The 12630-nt window shown below is 55.4% G+C and overlaps 1 protein-coding gene across 1 annotated transcript; it reads left to right on the top strand.

Moving 5' to 3' along the window:
- The first annotated feature begins 2515 nt into the window (after positions 1–2515).
- On the top strand, positions 2516–3303 carry LOC122237139 (neuroendocrine secretory protein 55). Its single transcript, XM_042980051.1, has one exon. It carries the CDS (start codon positions 2516–2518, stop codon positions 3263–3265), a length of 750 nt encoding a protein of 249 aa, XP_042835985.1. The 3' UTR covers positions 3266–3303.
- Positions 3304–12630: the final 9327 nt, after the last annotated feature.

Below are 12630 nucleotides of genomic sequence, written 5' to 3'. Positions count from 1 at the left end.
CCACTTGAACGATGTCTTTATGTTCCTTACACCGTCAGGGAGGCTGCGCTAATTGAAACGAATAAAGCAGGTGGGTCAACGTGAGTAAAACCTTTAGAGCCGTCCCTCCTCACCGGGGGCTGAGCGAGAAGGATTTGAGCTGGGCGGCTCCAAACAGCCCGTCCGGCGTCCCACACTAATTTCCACATGATGGTGGGAGCCAGGCACTTGTGACAGTAAAACGCTTTCAGTTTCTCTGCACAGTGTGAGAGTGGGGCACAGCTAGACTACAGACATGTGTCCTTGTATGGGGTTTGCCAAATCAATGCCACTTGATTAGACCAATCAGTACTTGAATGCCACAAACTAACTCGAAGAACACAAGATGCAAGGGAGACACAGCCAAGAAGCCAGGTCAGGAACATTCTAGAATGTCCCCAGCCAAGATGCAGAAACAAACAAAAAAACCTCAACATGGCAAAAGCGGTGGCTAGAATCTTGCTAAGGTCTATACTCTGGATTTGACAGCTGTATGCGGGCATGGTGCTGGCGATATATGAGGATGAGTTCCACCAGGCCGCCTAACCGCTGTAGAGACAGGCAGGACTCTTTAGACACCAAAAAGGGAGCACCAGGAGGGAAAGCCTGGTAGACAAGCTCGAAAGGGAAACCAGAATTAATGAGAGGTCATGCCTCTCCAAAGCCCCCCCATATTGAGTCAAAGACAAAAGCAAAACAAACCAGCAAAACCCCACCTGTCCCAGGCAGAGCAACTTTGTTGACACATCCAGGGCCTCTAGGAAGACGATTTGGCTCTGAATTACACTACTGTGGTCCACACCTCACCAGGGAAGGCATCGTCCACAACCCAGAAGAAGCGGTCGGATCACAGAGGGAACTCAAAAGCTTCCGGAGGACCATCCTTTCCTGAGCAAAGATATAATAACTCCAGGGATCCCCCTTCAGGAGGACGCATTTGGTTTTGCAGGGCTGAGAAAGAGATGTATTCATTTCCTCCAACCTTTTAGCCTTCGGGGTTCAACAGGGTCTAGGGTGGGTAGCCACCACCTAGCCCCGAGACTCTGATTACCCGATAGTTTTCTCCTGCAGAACCCGAGCTGGATCAAGCATTGGTGGGCAAGGAGGGATTCTGAGTCGTTTAACGTTCTGATTACCAGCAGATTAGTCCTAACTAGCCTTTCCTTAATTAATGTAAGTTTTCGTTTTTCTTTCTTTCTTTCTTTCTTTTTTTTTAACTCCAGCACCTGGAGCAGAGCCGGGCGCATGCTAGGCAGTCAATAAATATTTGCCGAATGAATTAGCTTTGTTGAAAACCTATCTCTGTATGAAACGAAAGAGCTTTAAGGGGTACCCCATGAGATCTGCTTGATAGCTGACCAGCCTGCAGCGCCCCACAGGGGCAGAGAACTGACTAGACCTGCTGAATATCAGCTCGGAACGACTTCTCTTAACTAGTGGTTCCAGCTAATTAAAGTCTGTCTTCCAGCGCCCGATCTCAGCCAGAGCTCATGGCGGTCCACTGATGGGTTTGTGGACTTGCAACCCATCACCCCGCCTGTGGGGCCCTTCCTTGGAAAGATGCTTGTTTGTCCATGAGGTAATTAACCAGTTGAGACTGGGGGGGGGGGGGGGGCGAGTATTTTTCCCAAACGCTCTTAATTACAGTCTCTGGAACAGATCCGCCAAAGGTGGTTTCCTGATTAATGACTGCCTGAGGTTACCATCCTCAAACTATTAAGCCCTTGGAAATCGCCTGTGGCTGGATCATTAATACCCACGCATAGACCCTCATTTCATTCCGCCGAGTATCTGCAACTTAGCGGTCTGGTTTTCAGCTTTATTTTACCGAGGATGCTGGAGCCGAGGAGGGGTATGGACCCCCTCGGAGGACCCATACCCACCCTAACCTGTGGCTAGCTCGCTCACTCGTTTTGTTCCTTGGCACCCGCCAGGGCCCCCGCCCCTCGCTTCGCCCCAATCCTTCCAAACAAGGTTCCCTCCTGCCACCTGCCGGCCCACTAGGGTCTGCGCCACGGGCTCAGCGCCACAGCGCAGCTCGCGGGGAGGCGCCCCCGCCTCCTTACTGCACATGCCCGGCTGAAGTCCGGGCGCGCAACTTTGCAGAACCTCTCCGCCGCGTCCCTCCCCGCCTCAGTCTCCTCATTCCTCTCCCAGGCGAGAGGACCAGCGGAGGCACCTCTCCCGGGTCTTAGACCGCAGAGTCTGAGACTTAGAGAGAGGAGCCTGGGAGGAGACAGACTCTCTCTTCCCCCTTTTCCCATCCCTTCTTCTTGCTCAGAGAGGCGAGCGGAGGCGCGGAGCTTTAGAAAGTTGAGTGGTCAGGAAGGTAGGTGCTTCCCTTTTTCCCCCTCACACCGAGGTGGGGCTGGGACCTCCGGACCCAGCTTCTCACCTCGTGGGGTGCACCCTTTTCGGCTGCAGCAGCCGATGCGCATCGGAGCCGCTCTCTGCAGAGCCAGAGGGCGGGTGGGCTTCCCGGTGTGCGCCTAAGAGAATGGATCGTAGGTCCCGGGCTCAGCAGTGGCGCCGAGCTCGCCACAACTACAACGATCTGTGCCCACCTATCGGCCGCCGGGCAGCCACCGCGCTCCTCTGGCTCTCCTGCTCCATCGCGCTCCTCCGCGCCCTTGCCACCTCCAACGCCCGCGCCCAGCAGCGCGCGGCCGCCCAGCAGCGCCGGAGCTTCCTTAACGCCCACCACCGCTCCGCCGCCCAGGCGTTCCCCGAGCCCCCCGAATCTGACCACGAGCACGAGGAGGCAGACCTCGAGCTGTCCCTCCCCGAGTGCCTAGAGTACGAGGAAGAGTTTGACTACGAATCCGAGAGCGAGACGGAGACCGAGTCTGAAATCGAATCCGAGACCGACTTCGAGACCGAGCCTGAGACCGCCCCCGCCACTGAGCCCGAGACCGAGCCCGAGGACGAGCGCGGCCCCGTGGTGCCCAAGCACACCACCTTCGGCCAATCTCTCACCGAGCGTCTGCACGCTCTGAGATTGCGGAGCCCCGACGCCTCCCCGAGTCGCGCGCAGCCCAGCACTCAGGAGCCCCAGAACCCCAGGCAGGGGGAGGAGCCCGAGCCCGAGCCCGAGGACAAGGATCCGAGGGACCCCGAGGAGTCCGAGGAGCCAAAGGAGGAGAAGAAGAAGCAGCAGCGCCGCTGCAAGCCGAAGAAGCCCACCCGCCGCGACCCATCCCCGGAGTCCCCTTCCAAAAGGGGACCCATCCCCATCCGGCGTCACTAATGGAGGACGCCGTCCAGATTCTCCTTGTTTTCTTTGACTCAGGTTAGTTGCCCACCGCTAAACTGGGGAAGCCTGGGGTCGGTGTGGGAGCCCGCGGGAGGAGAGGAGGGAGAAGGAGAGGCAGGTGAGGAGGAAGGCGGGAAGACAGCAGGCTCAGCTAGCCAGCCCGGGAGGTGGGTGGGGGTGCCGCCGGCAGGCTGGGAAAGGCTCCCCTGGGCGCCGGGACGGCGCCGGGGGCGCCCAGGTGGCCAAAGGCTTGTTGCACGACGGTGCGCTCCTGGCGCCGGGCTGGAGACAGCCTGAGGTCTCCGAGCTGGTGTCCAGGACGCGCGCCCAGAATCCCCGGCGCGCCCCAGGTTTCCAGCTGCACACCGAAAAGGCACGGGTAAGTCACTTGTTTCATGCGCTCTTTCCCCCCTCTTAAACACTGGCCTCGAACCGGTTGGCCTTGGCAGGCGCCCGAAACGTGGTTCGGAGGTGCGCGCGCCAACTTTCACCGTGCGAGAGCGGCCGCGCCGTAGCGACACTGTTGCAATGTGCGAAAAGTAATCACACCGGGATTGGGCGAGAACTCCGGAGACTGCCGGCTCCGGGAAAAGTCGCGCGCGGCGCTTTAAGACACTCCGAGCCTGGAGCCCAGGTCCCAGCGCTGCCAATTTGGAGCCGCGGGACCTCGGCGCCAGTGCTCCCCGCGGCTGTGCGCTAGTCCTGGCCGCCACCACCCCTCTCCGGGCGCTCACGGGGCGGGAGTCCGCTGCAAAGAGCGTGCGCACCTGCCCGCGCGCTCCAGAGCCGACCTCCTCGGGACCGCCCGCGGTTCCCCACGAATCACGCGTACTTGGAGGGCTGGCAGAGAAGGTACGGGAGTCTTAGGGGGTGCCCCTACCGGCTACCAGGGTCAGTGGCGCGGGCTTGGTCACGTCGGGGCAACGCTAACCTTTTGGCGCAGCTGATCTGGCGGCGGGGCCGGGTGCAGCCTGGCTGGAGAGGTCTGGGGCTGTTTGCGCACGGACCTGGGGATAGAAGAGAGGGGCTAAGAGGCCCGGCGAGGCGGTGCCGAGCGGAAAGGTAAAGCGGCACAAGGAACGGGGCTGGAGAGGGGATCGCGTCTCTCATCGGGGTACCCTACAATGCGTCCCCAAAGAGCACGGCACTACCGCGCCGGGGAAAGGTGTTGGATCCGATCCGACGCAAGTCCTTGGGGGATCGGTCAAGAGGGGGCAGGGGCCGGCGGCGGCTTCGGCAGCCTCGGGGAGGGGAGGCGGCGCACCGGCCATTTTCGGCTCGGGTGGAGCTAAGTCTGGAATCCGTAACCTGGAGGTGAAACCGCCCTGGTGTCCGAGCACAAAAACGGCTGCAATCCGGTCACGCATCTTCGGTGCGTAAAGTGTGTCATCTTCGGTGCGTAAAGTGTGTCTTACCTGCCAATCCTGGAGGAAAAGACTGACAAATGAAATGTATTTTACAGAACCTCACCCGGCATGGAAATTGATGTTTTCTTGGTGCGCGCGTGCGTCTCGCTTTGCGCGGGTTTGGGCTAGTCTGCGGAGAATGATTTGGGGGAAGGGGGGAGTGAACCGTTTTTAGGCTCGAAAGGAAAGGATCAGTCGGGTTCTTAAACTCCTAGGGGAAGGATGAGGCCGGAAGGAACACACTTTTCATGGTCCTCCTTCCAGGTCTCTTCTCCGGGAAAGGCGTCGCGGCGCCCCAGAACTTAGTTATGCTGGCTGCGGCGCGCAAATGGCTGCTGGATGCCTGTGTGTCTTCATTAGTATGGACCCGGAGGGCGGTTTGGTAGCAGGGGGCTTCCCTGGGCCGCGGGGAGGGGTCGGAGGCTGCCGAGGTGGCGCAGCAGGGCCAGGCGCGCGCTGCCTTTGGCTTACCGGTGTGAAATTGCCTAAGTGAGATGGAGCTCTCCGAAGTTGAAATTTCTACTTCAGGTCACCAGCGGGCATATGGCTCCTTTCTGTGGCATTACGTGTTATTTTTTTTCCTGTGGTAACGTCTTAGCGGCCTGCGTTCACCAAGTGCGACGTCTTTGGTGAATCTGCACAAGAAGCCAGGGTTTGCCTGGCTGGTTTTGGTGTGCTTTTTCCGTGCGGGAGCTGTCATCCCAGACCGGGTGGTGGGGGCGGGGGCGGGGGGGGGGGGGGGGGGTCCGCTCGGCCTGCAGAGCTAGGGTTTTCATTGGGGGAATTAGCATGTTGCCGTGTCGCAGGGAGAATACACGAGGTTTTTAGGAAGTCCTCAGCGCCCCAGCCCACGACGTCCACCTCGGTCTTGGTCTGTGTTTGAACAAAAGCCTGGATGTTGAGACACTTGCTTTCCTGTCAGCAATACAGGTCAAGCTCATTATTGGGGGTGGAAGTCCCCCGTCTAGGAACACACAGATAGTCTGCCCTCTTTCATAAAGTGCCTCCGTTGTGAAAGCCTGTGACCCACCCACACGCCCCTCCCCCACTCGGCTCCCTTCCCCCACCCTCCGCCCCACCCAACCTCCCCCACCCCCACCCCTCCAGCCCTGTGTCAGGGCGGAACAGCCATCAGAGATGATCCAGAACCGCAGAGAAATATGCCAGACCCCCCCCCCCCCGCCCCCCGAGGAAGTGCCCTGGACCCCCACCCCCACCCCAAGGAAGAGATTTTGCCCTACAGACACTTCAAACCCTCTAACTACCTGAGACACTGGGGCTCCACTACCTTTTTCTTTTCCCCGGAGGCATTTCTGGCAAGTTCTCCCAAGCATTCCCGACTCACTAGGCTCCAAATTGGCCCTTTGTCTCACCCAGTAGAACTGGGGTTAGCATTTGAATGGGCTCACTTGGCTCCTTCAGTTTAGGTGGGGTGTGTCTGGTGAGGAAATTCGCTCAAAAAAAAAAAAAAAAAAAAAAAAAACCCCTGCAGGTTGAGCCCGTAAGTGAATTACTAGCCTGTTGTGGTTATTTCTCAGGAGGGGGGGGAGGGGAAGGAGGGGAGGAGGAGAATAAAGCTACTTAAATGTGATGGTCTGCTCTGGCATTAGGATTTTCCTTTGCTCCGTGAATCATTTACTTAATAGAAATTTGCTTTTTCTTGGACAGAGGTCCTCTTAAAACTCAACTTTCTGAGTTGGAAAATTAGAGCAGTGGTCACATGCTGTGTGCTGTCCAGCCATCTGGCCCAGGTTGACCTCGAAAGTTTGGCAAACAAAACTTTTCATTTATGTTTATCAGAACTCAAGAACCGGGAAGTGTAAAGTTTGGAATTGTTTTAAGAGGATGTTTCTTTAATGCACTCGAAGCTGGTTTTCGCCCCCGGAACTGCTTACAGCCGTTTCACTCTTTAGCCCTCACTTTTAGCAGCTGGGATGCAAGAGTTCATGAGGAAGCTGAAACTTCCATGTGGGTAAGAATGAGGTCTTTTTTTTTTTTTTTTTTAAATAATCTGAATGGAGTTTACTCAGTTTACCTGTGTTATCACCGCTCTTCCTGCAGACGGAAGCTATTGAGAGGAAACTGAGCAGAAACCATGGTGTAGGGGAAAGCATGTATCTGTAACAACAACAACAAAAAACAAATTACTAAACTCAAATTAAGCTTCCAGAGGTGAGACGCCGGCTCAAGGGCTGCCCTGCTCTTAGAAATTGCCCAGCAAGAGGGCTCAGGCTCTCCCATTATATCTTTAATCCCCCTGTTCCAGAATGAGGGATGGGACACCTCGCCCTCCCTTCGGGGTTTTGACATTCATGACCATTTCCTGAATCTTGCTGCCCCACGAGTGGACAGCAGGACCTGTAAGCCCCAAGGACCTCTAGGCCTGGGCCAGCCCCAGCACCCCACTGCCTCAGTTTCCTCACACGGACAATGGAAGGAACTGAATGAGATGTTCACAGTATCCCCTTCAGCTCCAAATGCGTGCGGGCCGATGAAGCCCAGGCTTGCCCAGTCTCACTCCGTCCGTGACTTTAACGCTAACGGAGCCAAAAAAAAAAAAAAAAAAAAAAGTTGTTCAAGGGTGACCAAATAAAAAGCACCGGTTGTGAAGGAATCTGTTTTGCGTTGTTCTCATTTTGATTTTATCCGATCTGTTTTTGAATGGGTGGCAAGAAAACGGTTCAAGGAGGCAAGTTAGGGAATACAGAATCCCACTGGGTCCTGTTACTAGCCTGAGGGGGAAAAATGGCCATCCTTCCGAGCAGATCTTTAAGTGTTTGTCTTGTGCCTGCTTGGTCCCCTCACCTGCTCTCCCCGATCTTCGATCTTCGTGTGTGAAAACAAGCTTTTCCGAGTGGGGGGAGCAGGGGGCCTGAAGCCAGCGTTACTGCAGCCTGGAGGTGATGCTACCTGCTCTGGGAGAGAGCGGTCGGACAGCAATGACTCGTGTCAAGTGACCACGAGTGCTTGAATGTATCATTCAGTCACTCGTAAGTGTCCTGATTAGGCCAGACCTGCCAACGCAGCTCCGAGGCTGCAGCTAGTTAGGATAAACCCATTTCCTTAGCTCCTGTGTTTGTTTTTATTATCCTTCCCTCCCAAGAGCTTTTTCAGACTTTTTTTTTCCTTAATTGCTTCTCTCCCATGAAATTTTAATACCATAGTTATAGAAATTTACTGTATATCTGTTTCTATACTGCAGGACCTTGTAATGGCTAAGATTTTTTTTTTTTTTTTCACTTCCCCCTAAACCAATTTTCCTCCATGGCAAATGCACGGGCTAGCGGAGCAAATGGAGTTAAAAAGAAAAAAAAAAATAGTAATGGTTGAACATCCCAGTTTTGGTGGTTTTTTGTTTTTTGGTTTTTTTTGGCTGCACATTACAAGGCTACATATAAGATAAATCTTACTAATGTTTGGTTTTCCCTTTTTAAAAAAAAATCTCACATCTTCCCCCCCCCCCGAGCCCCTGGTACCTATCCTGGTGCCGGTGCCCAGTCGGTTCACATAGCAGAGAAGCCAGAACAAACAGCCTAGTGACTTAGTTCTCCCAAGGCCAAGAGTCTGCAGTGCGGGGCCCCTGTCACCTGTTGACAACGCTCAGCCAGGAAAGGCAGGGCATCCAAGATCCAAGAGGAGCTGGCGCCACAGCCCCCGCCTGCCAGCAGACTCCCCATTGCAAGGTAGAATTGGGGAGGCCGCTTTCCTGGCTTTGCACGTGGACACAGCCTATTTTTATTCTATGAGCTTATTTTAGGGTAGGCAGGCTGCAAAGTAACGGGGGGGGGGGGGGGGGTCAGCGTGCACAGATGGCAGTGGTGCCTGTTAACGTGCGGGAAGGTCTTTGAACGACAAAGGGAAAGGAAGGTGTTGGGGGATCACGGAGAAAACTGGAAGGTAGTGGGAGACACGACCAGTAGGGAAGGAACAGAAGAGAAGATTTGGAGACAGGAGTCACAAAGCCCGTCCGTGTTAGAGCTATAAAGACTAGCACGCACAAATAAGGGGAGATTCAGGGACAAAGAGATTCAGGGGCAACTCCGTGGCCGTCTTCAAAAATCTGGTGGCAGCAGAGGCAGCGTCGGGAACAGCATTTTTAATAGCCAGGCACAGCGGTGGAGGGCCACCCTGGGGCTCGCAGCTTAGGTACCCTTAAGGTCACCTCTCCCTGGAGGGTCTCTACGGTCTCAATTCCATAGGTACAGGGGAGTTTTTGTACACGTGCCTCAGTGGCTTCAACCAAAATGAAAGATTTACAACCTAGGAAATGTCGTTTTATAGCTCAAATCCTAAATCTTGGATCTCAGTTCAGGGAGAGGCCCCGACTCGCACACTGGCCAAGGACGGCGGCCAGCTGAAGACAAGTTTCTCCTCCCCCAGGCGAGAGCCGGTTGCTGAATACTCTGGCTTACGTTGCTGTCTCCATTAGAGTTCAAGAGGAGAACGCACCCTGGGAAATTGAGGCTCTGCGCTAACATGAGACCCACCACTCCCCTTAAATGCAGGTTACGGTGCCCAGATGCTCCCAGAGTGCCTGGAAGTTCCGCCATGATTTCCCGGAATTTTAAACAGAGCTCCCGCTAAAGCCAGATTTATCTTCTGGGATTCCCTCTTGCCCTTCTAGTCCCCACTTTTACCCCTTTCTTAGTCCCCTTCCCGGGGCACTGTTCATCTTTTCTCCCCTCCACATTCTCTGCTGCATCATCAGCTAGCCTGGAGAAGGAACCCACAGCCCAGTTCCAGTGACTGCCGAGAATGTGCGGGCCCACCGCGCTAGCGCAGGCCGTCAGAGGACGGCCATGTGCCTGGCCGCAGCAGAAACGGGTAACCCTTCCAGGTCGAGGGCTGCTGAGTTTAGCTAGCGAGCTGAATGAAGGGGTCTGAATTCCCGGGAGGAGACCCTCCGCCCCTGGGGCTGCAGCACGGGGTTTGTTAACCTGAGCAGATCGAGTGTCTCCCTAAGTCTGGTTCGGCCCATCTGTAATCTCAGCCGTGCACCTGCCCCTGACCTCCATCTGAGGCGTTTTCTCTCCGGCTGGCGTTTGCCTGCAACAGCCTGGTCACGCAGACCCTTCTGCAGACAGGAGGCTGCTGCCTCCACCGGCCGAGGCTGGCAGAGGAGATGCTAGAATGGAGAAAGATGAGCACGGCAGGTCTTAACTGAACGGTGATTAACCGAACAGCTTCAAAGTCTTCTCGCACTCAGAAAACAATGGTCACCGGGAGGTGGAAAAACAGAACAGTTGCCGGAATCCTCTTGCCCGGGTTCTCTCTCCTTTTGGCTTTTGCTTTTTCCTCCCAGCTGGTGAAAAGATTCTCCTTTTCTGCGTTCCAAAGAAATCCAGGGACAGACAGCAATGACGGGAGTGGTCTGCAGAGAGCGCTCTTCTGCAGACGGCCCCCACCCCAAACGCTAGGCTAGGAGGAAATACCACTGCCAAAAAAAAAAGGATCATTTTGCCTGGTTTCTGCTCCTTTCCCTCTCGACCACCTCCTTCTCTGCCTGCTTTGCTTTCTCTTTCTTGGATACGGGGATGAAATGAGAAAGTTGACAGGCAGCTACTTAAACTTTGGATGCGCCTTGTGCTTTTGGCAACGACTAAGAATCCCCGAATGTAAGCGTACTAACGGCCATCTGCGGAGTGTGACGTGTGCTGGTGCAGGTGTCAATATAGCAGAAGATGGGAGTTTGGGAAGCCCAGGGCGCCACACGGGGTCACCGAGGCAGGGGGCCATGTCCCTACAGATGGCGACGGTGCTGTTCAGAGAGCCAAGAGTGAAGAAATACCTTCTTTCCGCAGGGGGTTACTCGCTTACAAAGAGCCGAGCCCACCTGAGGGACCTGGGCCTTTTGGTGAATGGGCGGACTTTCCTCAGAAATGCGGGTTAACTGAAACATAAGCAGTGTTTCCTCTCTTGACTCGTGGAGTGTAGACAATCTATATTCTTTTTAAGTAGCAGTTTTAAGGATCTTTTTAAGGATACGCAGTTTCCCACAGACCTTCACCTGGACTTGACAGCCCGCCCTTTCCTTCTCTGATGGATACACCCGTCTCACTGCACGCCTTTGCTCCCGCTCGCTCCCTGTGGGGACAGGGCCCAGACCCTGGCACACAGTTTTTGCCCTTGACCCCAGCACCCCCTTCTCTGGGGCACCCTGTGACTAGCCTGTCTTGCCTTCCTCTTCGTCATCGGTGTGAACTCATTCACTGACCTTCCTTCCTTGTTCCTGCTTATTCCTACGAGATACAGACCCCTTTCTCTGATAGAAATCCATCCAGAATTGGCACTGTGGCCTAGGCTACCCACTACCACCTGTCACTGGCCAATCTGCATCCAGGGCCAGGCCCCATTTCTGTCTTGAGCCAGAAAGCTCACCAGTCTAGAGTATGCTCACCAGACAGCACCTCCCCCCACCCCCCCGCCGCCCCCAGTCAACCCAGCAGCTAATCGCCCCCAGCTCTTACCCTAGCGGGGTCCTCAGGTCCCCGTGGCCAGGCCCGCCAGCTGCCGTTCGCGTCGGCCAGCTCCTCAAACATCTGGACGCACTTCTGAGGCGTCTCAAGTCCCACTGCTGATCTGTGATGCTTTCAGCTTTGAACCCCCTCACGTGAGTGATTTGAGGTTTCAGATTCTGGTGGCCAGTCCCTACGGAAGAAAAAAAATTAGTAAGAGTAGACAATAGGGAGCATCGCAGGTAAACAGCGTAATGTTTTCTCCCTGGTCCTAATTTACCTTTCAATTACAATGATTCCTACTCCGATCTGAGGGTCCTTTCTCAGCCTACAGCAGTGGTTTCATCCGGGGGCGATATTTTGCCTCCCAGAGGACATCTGGCAAAATCTAACAGATTTTTGGCTGCTACAACTAAGGGGCTGCTACTGGCATCTAGTGGGTAGAGGCCAGGGATGCTGCTAACACCCTACAGTGCCCAGGACAATCCACAGCAGAGAATGGTCTGGCCCCGATGTCTACAGCACAGAGGCTAAGAAGCCACAGTCCTGACTAGGTACATGGCTCTTCTTAGATCCTCCCCTCCCGTGTACCCGCCCCCCCCCCCCCGCCAGTCCTTCCTAGCCCACTGCTCTCTCCCGAGGCAGCTTGTCTTCTCCTCTAGTGCGCTACTCCAGATTCTGTCACCAGATATATTCCTCCCCTTGAGGGTGGTATCTGACCCCCTGATTCCATATCCTAGAAGGATGGTTGTCACTGTGAACTTGAGGTCTCGCGCTTCCTTCGACACTTCAGGCCCACGCTCTTAATTAACAGGCCGTGAAAAACTCCACTGCGACTCCCATCCTTCCTTCACCTCTGCCGAGTCCAAACCCAAACTGGCTCCGCCACCATGCCACCCCTCCCCAAGATCCTCCCCGCTTCCCCGTGTCACCTGTGTCCCCACCGTCCAGGCGCCACACTTTGGCTTCTCTACCTTTTGTGCCTTGGGAGCACAGGAGATGCTCGAGGGCCCTTTGGGAGCCCTCTTGAGTCCCCTCATTCAGCCTCGCTGCTTCCTTCACTGCATGTGGGTCTCCCCGCCTTAAAGGTCAAGGCCAGCTACGGCGTCCTTTGTTCGCTCCGGTGGGACCGTCCTCCACACTCCCTCCATCTTTACTAAAACTAAGCGCAAAGCCTCCCTTGCAGCACAATTGGCATTCATCATCTCCATTTCCTACCAGAACAGCCTCGAGAGTGCTTGCCCTGAAACTTCCTGGTATCCTCGGAGAGATCTGATCTCATTCGTCCCTCTTTACCCCCACTGCGCCTCCAAGGCTCTGCGCTGTGGCCTGTCCTCTTTACCCAGCTTCCCCCTTTTGCTCCTGATGGGCCCGCACCTATCATTCCACCCGCCCCCCCACCCCCCAACGGCAGCCAAGGGCCCTAGCCATCCACGGAGGCCCATTTGAAACGCCATTTTCCCCACCAGCACTTTCGAGTCCCCCCCACCACCCCACC

Source organism: Panthera tigris, chromosome A3, assembly GCF_018350195.1.
Source record: "Panthera tigris isolate Pti1 chromosome A3, P.tigris_Pti1_mat1.1, whole genome shotgun sequence".
NCBI lineage: Eukaryota > Metazoa > Chordata > Mammalia > Carnivora > Felidae > Panthera > Panthera tigris.
This window is presented reverse-complemented; position numbering and strand designations above follow the sequence as displayed.